Below are 12,577 nucleotides of genomic sequence, written 5' to 3'. Positions count from 1 at the left end.
TAATACTGAATTTGATATATTATAGAGACAAAATACTATTCTTTATTATCTGGAATGCTTTGAGCGCCTCCATGTCATGCAAAACATGGGATGTGTCCTGAAAATGTCAGTGAGTTCTGTTGTCATACGGGACTTAAACTTTTGTGCCCCTTTTTTGGTAGGCTACTGGGAACATGTAAACAGTGTGTGTGCGTGCCATTGTGTTTAATGGGTAAGACAAACATTTTGGTTTGTGTCGAAATCATCAGATGAAACAATGTTTCGGTGCGAATTCAAAAATGTATTAATGCAGCTGCCTCTAGCAGCGAGTGTGTATTAATTTATTAATTTAATTTTTTTTTCGTATTGAAATAATGTGATATAAATACAAGGTTTAACAAGAGAACATAATATAGTCACAAACGTTGCGTTCCTTATTTTTTTCCTCGTAATTTTTTTAGTACTATTTTTTTTCTTCTTCTTCTTCTTCTTCAACTCAATTTGTCGTATGCTGCCTCTGGACATTATTCCATTACTATATTTCCGTGCTGCATTTTTTTCCACCCTTTGTTTCTTCTCAATCTCATTTATAAATAAAGCTATTTCTAAAAAAAAAAAAAAAAAAAAAAAAACGAAAATTGGGACCTTATTAAAGACCCCTCAGAGTATGGTAATTTAAGTTTTTTTTCTTATGACATATAAAAAAAAAATCTCATGTTTTAAAAAAAAATACATCCAACAACATACATTTGATGTCCATACAAATATCTGCAGAATTTCTGATATTTCTACATCCGTACAATTTTGAGATTTGTAATGAACGTTGATGATTTTAAGTTGGCGTTCTGCAAGGACTACTACTGCGCAGTCCCAGCTCAGTTTGTGTATTTCCACCATGGATTTCCACTGACACGAAGCTAACGGGTTAGCAAAACAGTGTCGAAATGTGTGTTTGTAGTTGGTGCAGATTGTCTCATCTGAAGGATTCCAGGTTGTACTTTCTCACCACTGAGATGGCGTTGTGTTGACCAGGGCCCGTGAGAGTTTTTGGTGAACTGTCCGGTGGGAGAATGCTAATTTCTGCTGCCCATTTGTCAAGACGAAAGACACACTCGCTGCTAGAGCTAACTCGTTAGCATGTTAGCCGGCTCGGCTCGACGACATAAATAGGCAGCTCGCTTTTCAACCCGGCGCGGGCTGAAAATTTCACGTCCGTGGTCTATCACATCCTTCACATTTCACCCAGCTGTGTACTCATGTGCCGCTGTCGTGGTATGGCCTGGCAGCGGCTCTAACGCAGCCTGTTCCTAGCGTCACTGCAACGATAGTGCAGGAGTTGCTGCTTCTGTCATTGCGCTGGCTAAAAATACACGTTTCTCCTCACGCTCGGTGCCCCCCCAAAAGTGGTGCGCCAACACACTCGAGTTGATCTCTGACTTTTCTGATTACGCTGCTCGGAATCAGACTCTCTTCATGGTCAACACAGTAAACTCAAGACGGCTTGAAGAGCGAGCCGTACCCCGAGGCTGTGAGCCGATCCGGCCCTATCTGACGCTACAGCGCACCGGCTGGTGGGCTCGGGCTCTCCGAGAGAACCAAACGCTACTTTGGCTGGTCGGTGGCCGAAGGAATATTTCTTTCAATGGCTTTGACCTGTCGACAGTAGTAATATAAGGGCCCTCGGTTCAACACAGGGTTTCGGGACCGAAACCTTGTAAAGGTCAGAAAGAGAGAGCGAGAGAAAACAGACGTTGTTTCGACTGTCAACTGTCTGAGATTAGCGAAGGTGGACTTCAGCTCCTTCGAGTCGCCACCATGTCGGAGGATAATAACGCAGACAAGTTCATCAAGGTAAGTTCATACAACGCAGATAACATTCATTCAGTGCTTTAGTGACGGCCTTTGTTCTTGATTTCATCATCAACGTCAAGAACGTGACTTGTTGCTTTATGCACAGTTAATCGATTGTATTATGTGTTGACTTAATCAAATAATTTAGAGGGGAGGGAAAAAAAGATAATTATTTAATATTTTTGTGTTACTGCCTCAATGCGTTCCAGAACATGACTTCTTTAATTCATCAGAGTCTGTTTTTAATGTGATTTTATTAATAACTCATTTATTCTTCAACAACCTCTGGGAAGCACAAATCAATCCTGTGTGATCTCCTGTGTGATCATGTTCATTCATGGCATCCTTTCCTGTTCTGGGATTTGTTCCATGACTGCACTCGTGAGCGTGCGTGTCTCTTTGCGAGGGGATTAATCTCAGCCGTAAAATATGATCTGGAGTAGCCCCTGGCTTTTACTCACGGGTCAGGGTAAGCTCATAATCAGTGACCCCAGGGATTGTTTGGGGGTTACATGTCCGACACTGACGCAGCTTGATTTGTTATCATAGGCGTTGTGTATATAGACCCTTAAATGCTCTTAAACACCAAATCATCAAGGCAACCTTAGAATAAACAACTTTCCCTGCACAGTTCATTGAACTTGGGTGCGTCAACCTGTAACACCTGTTTAAGCACCAGCTTGTATTGCATATCTACGTGTAGTGCAAAGGCATGTATGTTATTTAGTAAATGGACGATACAATGGAACAAAAAGTTCCAAATGGATGCAAGTGTGCAGCAAAATGAAGTCAAACCCAGTGCAAGTCCCTGTGTATTTGTGCAGCAACTATCTGGCCCCATGTTTAATGTTGCGTAGTCACAACAAATCCCAGATTGGTCTGGTTACAGCGGTGGGGAGAAGAAATGATGGTTGTTGGCAGCCAAACATAATGAAAGTCATTGTACTGGCCAAGACCAATACATTCTCAGCAAAGCGCTAATTTGCAAATCTGCTAATCCACAAGATTGTATTGGAAAGTATAAGCCGAGCGTTGGCCTGATAGTACAACGATGTGTATATAAAAGACCCAAATATACATTCTGATTTGTTGTGTATCTAATACTTCACAAAACGCTATTAGTATAACGTTACTGGATTACAGAAGCTGCCTGTGCTTCAATCCCTTCTGAATACCGTCTCAGTCCTATCGTCACAGACAGCCGAGGCTAAATTTAGAAGAGGTCTCGTGCAACAAAACTGTTAATTTATTGTTTATAGAGTTATCTGCCATCTCTTAAAAATATTCTTGAAATAGCAATGTGCCAAACCCTCATATGAGATCACCTACTGGACAGTTTGTTGCACCACACGGAACGCTCTAGAAAAATGAAATACAGCTATATTTTCCAGTGTATATAGGTGTGTAAAAGCATGCTCAAAAGTCTTACTTTGTGCCTCCTCCCCGACAGGAGACTTCCATTTTAGATGAATACAACATAAACTGGACGCAGAAGTTAGGAGCTGGCATCAGTGGACCTGTCAGGTGAGTGAAAAAATCTAACTGATGGATAAATACCTAAAAACTGAAATAATCACAACTATAACACTCTATAACTCTTCCCCGCGGTGTGACAGTTAGTATTCTGGACATTTTTCCTGGTTTCCTGGTTTAGAAAACCTTGCTTATCCCTGCCTCTGCACAATTTGACTGTCTTTTACACATCTGCTTTGGTTGTTTGTTGTACATAGTTGTACATAATCTATCGATCTATTAAAGAAAAACCTTTCTCAGTGTTGCTTGTGTGGTGCCATCTATTGTTTGCAAGGACACAGCAGTCCAATTTATCTCAAGATGGCATCAATTACACCATGTTTGTTGGCAAAATATCCACTGTAGCTCCACAACACAGCGAGCGCTTCTCCGCCATGTTGAAATCTTCAGATATTTTCTCATTTCAGATGTACTGCAGCGTGCAAAGTAATTCTACACACCCTGTCCTCTGTGTCTGTGCCACTCAGTACCTTTTGTGAGTGTGGCATTCTCACAGCAACCTGCTGGGGTGCATGTAAAAGGCTCCAGCTAGTTTAAGATGTTTTGGGGGTATTCAGCTCCACAGAAATCAGCGGTGAAAACCCATTAACATGGCCATTCACTGCCATCCAACACAATTCACTTCTACGTTGTAAAAACACTGTGAAAATTATTATTTTGATGCTTAGTGCCAAACTCTTACTCATCCCATGTTTTATTTTCGAACTCCGCAATTTAACATGATTCACACACAGACCTCTTTTTATGACATATTTATTTTGATTCTGCTTGTGCACATCCTAGTGCCTCTTCGCAACGTTCACACCTTTAACTGGACTCACCTACCTCCCCCCTTCTGTGATTCATTTGGCAGGTGTTGCTTTCCAGTGAACTTTGGCCGATGCTGAATGTTTCCCGCTGTGATGCTTTAAAGTACATTCTGGGTTTACGGGCCAGAGGTTAAACTGCAGAGTTGACTGTTTGCTGCTGAAGCTGGAATATATCCCTGATGTCTCTGTTTTCATGACTTCTCTGTGGATGTAGAAAGGAACAAGACGCAATATGGAGCTTATTGGACTTGCAAAAACGTATTTTGCCATGTCCAGAAATGGTTTTGTAATGACAGTGGAGGTCAAGTCCTCGCTACACCGGTGGGTGCTGAGGAGGTGCAGAGCCAGTTTGTTGAGGTGTGCATGCAGTGCAAAACCACAGCATGTAGCAGTGAAATGATATTGTCTGCACTCCCTAATGGTAGGCAGGTTAATCAAGTTTCATGATTCACTCCTGCATAATTTCTTGCAAACTTGAAAAAGATTAAATAAAGATCTAGCAACTTGCCTGCCTTTTATCCCCTTTGATTTCACTTTCTGTCCATATGCACAGACAAGTTTAAAGTTTCCCTAAACAAAGTGTGCTGATGACAAAACAACACTGCAAATGTGGCATGCGTCTTATTTCATATCTGGGCTTATTTAACCCTTACATTAGATGCAAAATATGAATTGTTCTCATTTTATACAGAGACTCGTGGATTTAAAAATGCATCAATGGATTCCTTGGGGGAAAAAAAAAGAAAAAAAAATGCTTGAACATCTTACTTTAAGGTAGAGAAGCTGCATGATTTGACTTTAAACCTTGGATTTAGCAGAGACACACATATCCATGTTGATTTGGGCTAAATCTGTATTTAATGCAGCACTTGTCTTTTTGCAGTAGTTTAGACATTGAGGCAACATTTGGCCCGCCTGTCAGTCAACGGGTCAATCTTGCTGACTCGTGTTTTCCCCCCTTCTCAGGGTTTGCGTGAAGAAGTCGACTCAGGAGCGGCTCGCCTTGAAGATCCTCATCGATCGCCCCAAGGCCAGAAATGAGGTGGGAGGAACTGGCGATTAACGTCCGGCGTCCATCTGCTTTTGTTTGTCGTCAATACTCGAGGTTTAAACGTGATATGATTTCCTGCCTTCATCGCTTTGTCTCCACAGCTTTTTTCTGCGGGCTCTGCTGCGTGTATTTAAAAAAAAAAAAGTCTCAATCAGCATGTGTAGCAGCCCTCTCCGTGTCATCGGCGGCCGTCTGTTTTGACGGAGCGGCTCACGCAGCCGCGAGACGAGCTGTCAAAACACACAAGTCCGACTCGATGCGGTCGCTGAACTGTGAAAGCCGCCGCTGACAAACAAACGCGTGCAACACTGATATCATCTCTGGACACTTCATCAGCTGTTTGAATGAGGCTTCCAGACACCTTTGTTGCGTGTTTGTGTCATCGACAGTGCACAATTTATTTGAAAGGAATGTTCCCTTTGCTTTAAACATGCATGTAAACAGCCCGAAGTAGATTTTAATCTTATTCCCTCCAAGAAGCAAAGCTGCAGCGACCCTCTGCTGTGCGCCTGCAAAAAACAGGAGGCGAGCGAGCAGCCGCTCTCTCTCCCGGCAGGCAGAAATGATCAATGCAGCGGCTTTATTGCAGCGTTGCTACTCGGACTCTGCAGACTCGTCTCCGCGTGCCGCTGTGCAGACCCAGACGTCTGGTGCCGTGAAACTGTGTGAATTTGTAAGGCTGCAGCTTGATTCTCTCATGCAGGTGCGTTTGCATATGATGTGTGCCAACCACCCCAACATCGTCCAGATTCTGGAGGTCTATGCCAACAGTGTCCAGTTCCCGCACGAGTCAAGCCCGAGGTTTTTCACTCATTCATTCATTTGAAACTAGGGATGTTAACAATTAATCGGTGTCGATTAAGGATTTAATCGATTTGATTAAATCAGTCGCAATAGATTGAACCTTTTTTTACACGGGTAGTTACTATCATTATAACAGTGTAGTGGCAGGAAAGAGCAGTTCACCCATAGATACTGTGATGGTCATAATGTACCTAGAACAGGTTACTTCTAAACAACTTTCTTTTGGGAAAAAAAAAAGTTGAAATGTGACCCATTAGAAGCCAACTTAAAGTTAGTGGATAAATGTTTAGGGTGTTTTTACTGTTCTCTAATGTAAAAATGGGTCACATTGGACCCTCAACATTATTTAAGGGTTAAAATATTGTGTTCCTTACACATTTTCCATTGTGAAATTAGGTTGTCAGTAAAAATCGTCGCTTATCAATGAATCGCTAATCGATTGATAAGGTCAATGAACTAACAATGAATGAATGAATCGATGATTTGCATCCCTATTTGAAACAGAGCCAGACTCCTGATCGTCATGGAGATGATGGAGGGCGGCGAGCTCTTCCACAGAATCAGTCAGCACAGGCACTTTACGGAGAAGATGGCCAGCGAGGTCACCAAACAGGTAGCTGGAGGCGCTCGCAACACACAACTCGGTGCTCCGTTATGTTGCTGTGCCATTTTGCAAATATGGTCAATGGTCTCGTCTTCATGTCCCTGTTTAGATCAGCCAAGCCTTGGAACATTGTCACTCCCTGAATATTGCACATCGAGACCTGAAGCCAGAGAACTTGCTTTTCAAAGATAACTCTCTGGTAGGTGGGCTGCAGTTGCGTAGTGCAGTGCTTCTACTGTAGTGTCCCACAGGTAAAACAAGCTATTGAGTCACTGCATTAGTCACCTAATGCAGTGTAGATTAATTCTTAAAAAGTTTCTCTAGTAAAGCTCCTCTTAAGTCAACCAAGCTCATTTCCCTCCGTCATTGGGGCTTTTCCCAGGATGCACCTGTGAAGTTGTGTGACTTTGGCTTTGCCAAAATCGATCAAGGAGACTTGATGACCCCTCAGTTCACTCCCTACTACGTAGCACCTCAGGTGGGTTGCCAAGTTAGAGTTCCATCCAATCCAAATGTTTATGTTCAGCCTCAGTGTCACTAATTTCCACGTTGTTTCCAACCCCTTACTTTTGCTCAGGTACTTGAGGCTCAAAGAAGACATCAGAAGGAAAAGTCTGGGATTATACCTACCTCACCAACTCCTTATACCTATAACAAGGTCAGACTTTTTGTTAATGATGTATATACATAGATAAAACATCTAGACTGTGGGATACTCGACTATTTCCACATGAGATTCATGACCGTGGTCTCAAACATTTCCCTTCTTTTATTGTCTCGACCCTTCAGAGCTGTGACTTGTGGTCTCTCGGTGTGATCATCTACGTGATGCTGTGCGGATACCCTCCGTTCTACTCCAAGCACCACAGTCGCACCATCCCGAAGGACATGCGCAAGAAGATCATGACCGGAAGCTTTGATTTCCCTGAAGACGAGTGGAGCCAGATCTCCGAGATGGCCAAGGACATCGTGCGCAAGTGAGTCCTTCACCTGCCGCCCCCCCCAGAAAGTTCAACTGATAATTATTTTGCTCTGAAAGATTTTCTACTCGGTAATAACAGTCCATGAAGGCTGTTTGTGGATCTTTTTGTGCCAATGGAGGCAAATTAAAGCTATTAAGTGTCAACTCGGCTGAGTTTGTAGAACTATTGAACTTTGTGTTGCTGCTCTGTTTAACATTGATCTTCTGGCCGCCTGAGACAAATAATATCACACACGTGATATTACTTAAGTCTGCACATTGGGTGCACACCCACCCCCACACGATGGCTGCGTTACATAGTGGAATGTGTTTTATGATAATAATTTTAATTTTTCCATTATTTCACTCTTTGTTCTGCATCTCCTCATGTGAATTTTCTTCCTTTTCCCTTCATCTTCCCATTTCATTCCTTTTCATTTATCCCCTGCCAACCACCATCTGCTCCCTGTAGGCTTTTGAAGGTGAAGCCAGAGGAGAGGCTGACCATCGAGGGAGTCCTGGCCCACCCTTGGCTCAACTGCACCGAGGCGCTGGACAATGTGCTGCCCTCAGCCCAGATGATGATGGACAAGGTGAGCGGGAAGTTGATAGATGCATGTGGGTGCTTAAAGAAAACAAAAAGAAAATGGCCCCATACCAAGCACTGTTTGGAGCAGAAAAACAGGCTGAATAACAGGCTGTGTGTTGGCATCCCCGCACGCTTCCAGGCGGTGGTTGCAGGAATCCAGCAGGCCCACGCCGAGCAGTTGGCCAACATGAGAATTCAAGATCTGAACGTCAGCCTGAAGCCCCTAAATTCTGTCAACAACCCAATCCTCAGGAAGCGCAAACTGCTGGGGTAAGACGGCCTTTGTTGAATTCCTCCCGTCTTCGTGGAGTTAAAATCCCGCCTGTAGTTCCTGCTGAAAGATGTACATATGCTGCAGAGTCTCAGCGGCTCCCTGAGCAGTTGGGTCTCACTTGTGAACTAAGCAAAGTTTGCAATGTGTTAGTTTTCTTCACAAAAACAAATAAAAAAAAATTCAGGTCATATTGCGTAGTTCTGTCATACAGCCCATATGGGATGTAAAAGTGAACTGTTTGGGTTTCCATTCTGCAGCCCCAAACCGAGCGACGGTTTCTTCATCCACGACCCAGAGAACGGAGGGGACTCCAACATCGCTCTGGAGAAACTCCGAGACGTCATTGCACAGTGTATACTACCACAAGCTGGTCAGTTCGGCACGTTGCAAACATGTAGAGGTCCAATGTGTAATATTTGGCTTGATTTAGGATTTTTATATTGGTGAAACCTCAATATACTGCCTATAAATACATTGATAAAAGACTATAATCATAGGTTTGAGTGAGTGAGCCACCGTAGCTCACTGGCAAGCTCAGGAGGGGCACGGAAGGGGAAAGACACTGCAATCTAAAATGTCACCACTTCACCATCTTGCTGTTTCTTCCTCAAAATCTCCAAATATGACACACTTGACTTTTAAACGCACCTCAACGACGGCCCCAATAGGGCTGCACGAGTCACGCGTGTTTTACAGCTCGCGTCGGCCACTCATGAAGTTGGGAGTTCTCTCTCTCTCTCTCTCTCTCTCTCTCTCTCTCTCCCTCTCTCTCTCTCTGTCTCTCTCCCTCTCTCTCTCTCGGTCTCCCTCTCTCTCTCTCTCTCTCTCTCTCTCTCTCTCCATCTCTCTCTCCATCTCTCCCTCTCCCCGTTCGAAAGCGTGAACGCAACATCAATCTATTTTTGCAGGAGAGAACGAAGACGAGAAGCTGAACGAAGTGATGCACGAAGCGTGGAGGGTCAACAGAGACTGTAAGCTGCTGAGAGACGGCCTGCAGGGCCTCAGCTGGGACGGTCAGTGTGGCAGCAGATGGATTCTCTGCACCTCTTTTTTCTTTAGTAAAAGCCAAATGGATGCCTTGTGGAATCTGTAAGTGGTTCCTATAACTCTCAAAAAAGAATGGTTTTTGTCTCGACGTGAGTTAAGAGGCTGAATTTTGCCACTTGTACATCGGCAATGAGCTGCCGCAGCCATTCTGGTGCAAGAGTGGCAGGGGCCGTTGACAGTTTGAATTTGAATAAATATGAAAAATCTGATTAAAATTCAAGTTTTGGATCCCAAGGTGCATATTAACTAACAACGTGTGCAGAGAAATATTGCCATTTAAGCATTCTCCACACACAGAGACCCTGGGTTAGAAGTATGTACCTCAGTCTGTGAGGTTGTGGAATAATGGGCATGTGTCTATTGTGTTAATGTGAATCACTGTCATTACTCTTTGCCATAAATATACATAGCAATCATTTTATTTTTGAAAAGGTGGCAACAATTAAACAATCAAATCAATCAAACTTGTTCACAACCACCTTTTTCTTGAATTGCTGTAAATCATGCAGTGTCCTGCTCCTCACACTCGGCGTCTGTCTTCGCAGGACGAGCCTTTTCTGACAAAGTGGACCGCCTGAAACTGGCGGAAATCGTCAAGCAGGCCATCGAGGAGAAGACGAATCTCCAGGAGTCTCACTAGCGAGCGCCGCCTTTTGGTCTCCTTCTTTTTATAGTCTTTGTTATGACCCTTTTTAACTGGCATCTGTAAAGAGGCTCTTTTTATGAAAAACAACGCGCTACTTTTTCATGGAGTCGCTCTCAAAGATGTACTGTACAGCTTGTAGATAGATTTCAAAGAGGACTCGTTGGTACTCAGATTTTTTTTTTTTTTTTTTAAACGGATGCTCACAAAGACCATGGGGGGGGAAACAATCTATATTTTGAGTTTTGTTTTTGCAAAAAAAAGAAGATAAGCGAAAAAAAATCACTTGAAGAAATTATTTTCTGGGAGAGAATTTTTATTAGCTGCTCATCTAAACACATCCCATGTTTCATCCCAGTTATTTCATTTTATTGTATTTTACTTTATTTTAACCATCCAAAGAATTGTATTTATTTAAAGCAAGAATTTCAATTATTTTATAGTTAACTTGTAGCCCGGCAGTAGGCTCTAAAGCAGAGAAGAAAAGCTGTCTATGAAGCATTTGTTCACCTGTACACACACACACACACACACACACACACACACACACACACACACACACACACACACACACACACCGAAACCTTGGACTGTGTTTTAAGTTCTTTGTGTATTAGCTCATGTGCAACTTTCTTTTGTAGCAGGAACGGTGGAATCAATGTGTCATGAAATAGCCGAGTTTAATTTAGTCACAAAACCCTTTTTATAGAGCTGGTTAGACGCCATCCCATCATTAAACACCAGCTGCGTTTCTTTCTTGCGTCATGCAGATCTAGCGAGTTCCTCCCTTCAGCTTTGTGGAAAGTTTTTCTATATCACGAGATCTTTTCATCTATTGTCCTGCAGCCAAAAGTTCCAGATGAGATTTGTTTTCTGTTCTTTTATTTTAACTTCCTGGGTCTTCTGTGACGAATTTGCCTAATCACTTTAAAGATCAACGATGGAGTTGATGCTGTAACTTTGTCTGCCTGGCAGGGTGAAAAACAGAGCCAGTGTTTCCTTGGTTGTTTTTTTTGTTTTGTTTTTGTTTTTGTTTTTTGTTTTTTTTTTGCAAACGTTTGTCCACGTCTTCCCGTTTGTGTCGTTTCGACAGACGACACATTTTTGCTCCATTTCTGTCCTGTAACAGCGTAGTGCCTTCTAGGATGTATGCTTCCAATCTGACACCAGAGGCCTGTTTCATAACGCGAGTGCAACACGTCCAGGATATCCTCGTCGCCTGACTCCATTATCAACCCCCCACCCCCCACCCCACCCCACCCCACCCCCACCCATCAGTCGTCGCTGCCGAACCGACCGGCACACGGACAGGAAAGAGACGCCGTTTGCCACGGCTTTTGCACCCGTTTTCTCTCCAGCCTGGACTTTGTTCCACCTTGTGCTTTGCCTTTAGAAATATGGAACGGTCATGAGCAGCAGCAGCATCTGCCCGTTTCCTAGGATTTGTTTCATGTATACATTTGATAATCCTTCTGTTTTTGGCCTGAAAAGCTTAGAAAATCTGCCTTGTTGTTTCTACTTTGTCTGTTTTTACTCCAACCTGCCCTCGGCTTCCAAAAAAAATAAGTTCATATTAATGCAAAAAAGAGAATCAGACAGGAAAGGGAGTTGAAAGGGGCTGACTGAAGTTGATTATTTTCCCTCTTCTCTCTCTGCTCAGTTAAAGGTGTGTTCAGTGGAACTGGCACGGCTCAGTTAATATTTAAGCCCTTTAAAGTCAGCAAGCATGTACTGACTTTCAACCGGAACTGGGAAAGAAGTAGGAAAGAAGTTGGCGTGCGTAAACTTTCAGGCTCGGAGGAACGACTAAATTTGGAGGGAAAAAAGGCGCCGGAACGTGATGAATATTCCTGTGCGCAAATTTGTATTCTAGTTTGTCATCAGCATAAAGATGGTGTGATGAGCTGCGAAACAATCCTTTATGGCTGCTGTTGTTTCCCAGAGTCCTTTCATGTAAGAAGAGGTAATTGTGTGAATGGATTTTGGGAATTCTCATTCCCAAAATTGGAATTTGGTTCTTATCTAAAACTTGATATTTGTCCAGATAATTATTTAGATGTTAATTTAATAAGACTGCGATCAAACTTGGAACGTTACACCAGGTCATGTGTTAAAAAAAAAAAACGAGCATAAAAGTGTGAGTTGTGCTGCTGCTGGGCCAGAAAGAATCAACTATTAGTGATAACGATTTAAAAACAAAAAAAATAATAAGTTTGGGTAATATTTTAATTTGAACCAGTAGTTCATTTTTTCATCTTACTGTTTGGTTCACCAAAAGAGTTGATAAATTCAAAATGTAGGTGGAAAAAAAAAAACTGTCAAACTGATATCAGCAATAAAATGATTTCCACCCTCAGATGTTATCTCAATAACTACATGAGTTTACAGCACCGCTCACTATCTACTTTGTCCTCTTATTATTTAAAGAGATG

At 42.7% G+C, this 12,577-nt stretch overlaps 1 protein-coding gene and 1 long non-coding RNA gene across 5 annotated transcripts; one reads left to right on the top strand and one right to left on the bottom strand.

Moving 5' to 3' along the window:
- Window positions 1-781: 781 nt before the first annotated feature.
- On the top strand, window positions 782-10,649 carry mapkapk5 (MAPK activated protein kinase 5). 2 transcript variants are annotated; one of them, XM_076019453.1, is made up of 14 exons: window positions 782-1,830; window positions 3,281-3,354; window positions 5,139-5,214; window positions 5,927-6,024; window positions 6,532-6,640; window positions 6,741-6,830; window positions 7,014-7,109; window positions 7,209-7,289; window positions 7,421-7,608; window positions 8,065-8,185; window positions 8,321-8,451; window positions 8,713-8,855; window positions 9,364-9,468; window positions 10,048-10,649. In XM_076019453.1, exons 1-14 carry the CDS (start codon window positions 1,795-1,797, stop codon window positions 10,140-10,142), a joined length of 1,443 nt encoding a protein of 480 aa, XP_075875568.1. In that variant the 5' UTR covers window positions 782-1,794; the 3' UTR covers window positions 10,143-10,649. The 2 variants fall into 2 exon arrangements, with proteins under 2 accessions (XP_075875568.1, XP_075875569.1); XM_076019454.1 differs by having other exon boundaries at window positions 789-1,830; window positions 8,713-8,825.
- On the bottom strand, window positions 10,513-11,551 carry LOC142884046 (uncharacterized). 3 transcript variants are annotated; one of them, XR_012926116.1, is made up of 3 exons: window positions 11,401-11,551; window positions 10,706-11,356; window positions 10,513-10,655 (listed from the first exon to the last, which is right to left on the bottom strand). It is a non-coding gene; the product is annotated as an uncharacterized LOC142884046 (long non-coding RNA). The 3 variants fall into 3 exon arrangements; XR_012926118.1 differs by having other exon boundaries at window positions 10,706-11,364; window positions 11,411-11,521; XR_012926117.1 differs by having other exon boundaries at window positions 10,706-11,368; window positions 11,411-11,518.
- Window positions 11,552-12,577: the final 1,026 nt, after the last annotated feature.

Source organism: Nelusetta ayraudi, unplaced genomic scaffold (assembly GCF_046127955.1).
Source record: "Nelusetta ayraudi isolate G7.1 ecotype Tasmania unplaced genomic scaffold, CSIRO-AGI_Nayr_v1 ptg000010l, whole genome shotgun sequence".
In the NCBI taxonomy this organism is placed as follows: domain Eukaryota; kingdom Metazoa; phylum Chordata; class Actinopteri; order Tetraodontiformes; family Monacanthidae; genus Nelusetta; species Nelusetta ayraudi.
The sequence above is the reverse complement of the archived record's forward strand: the minus strand, read 5'-3'. Positions and strand labels throughout refer to the sequence as shown.

Bases quoted from the DNA above. Each gene is read 5' to 3' on its own strand.
- mapkapk5 (XM_076019453.1), top strand. From the start codon at position 1,795: ATGTCGGAGGATAATAACGCAGACAAGTTCATCAAG. The intron at 3,355-5,138 runs GTGAGTGAAAAA...CCCCCTTCTCAG, and splicing joins GGCATCAGTGGACCTGTCAG to GGTTTGCGTGAAGAAGTCGA. The intron at 7,290-7,420 runs GTCAGACTTTTT...TCGACCCTTCAG, and splicing joins CTCCTTATACCTATAACAAG to AGCTGTGACTTGTGGTCTCT.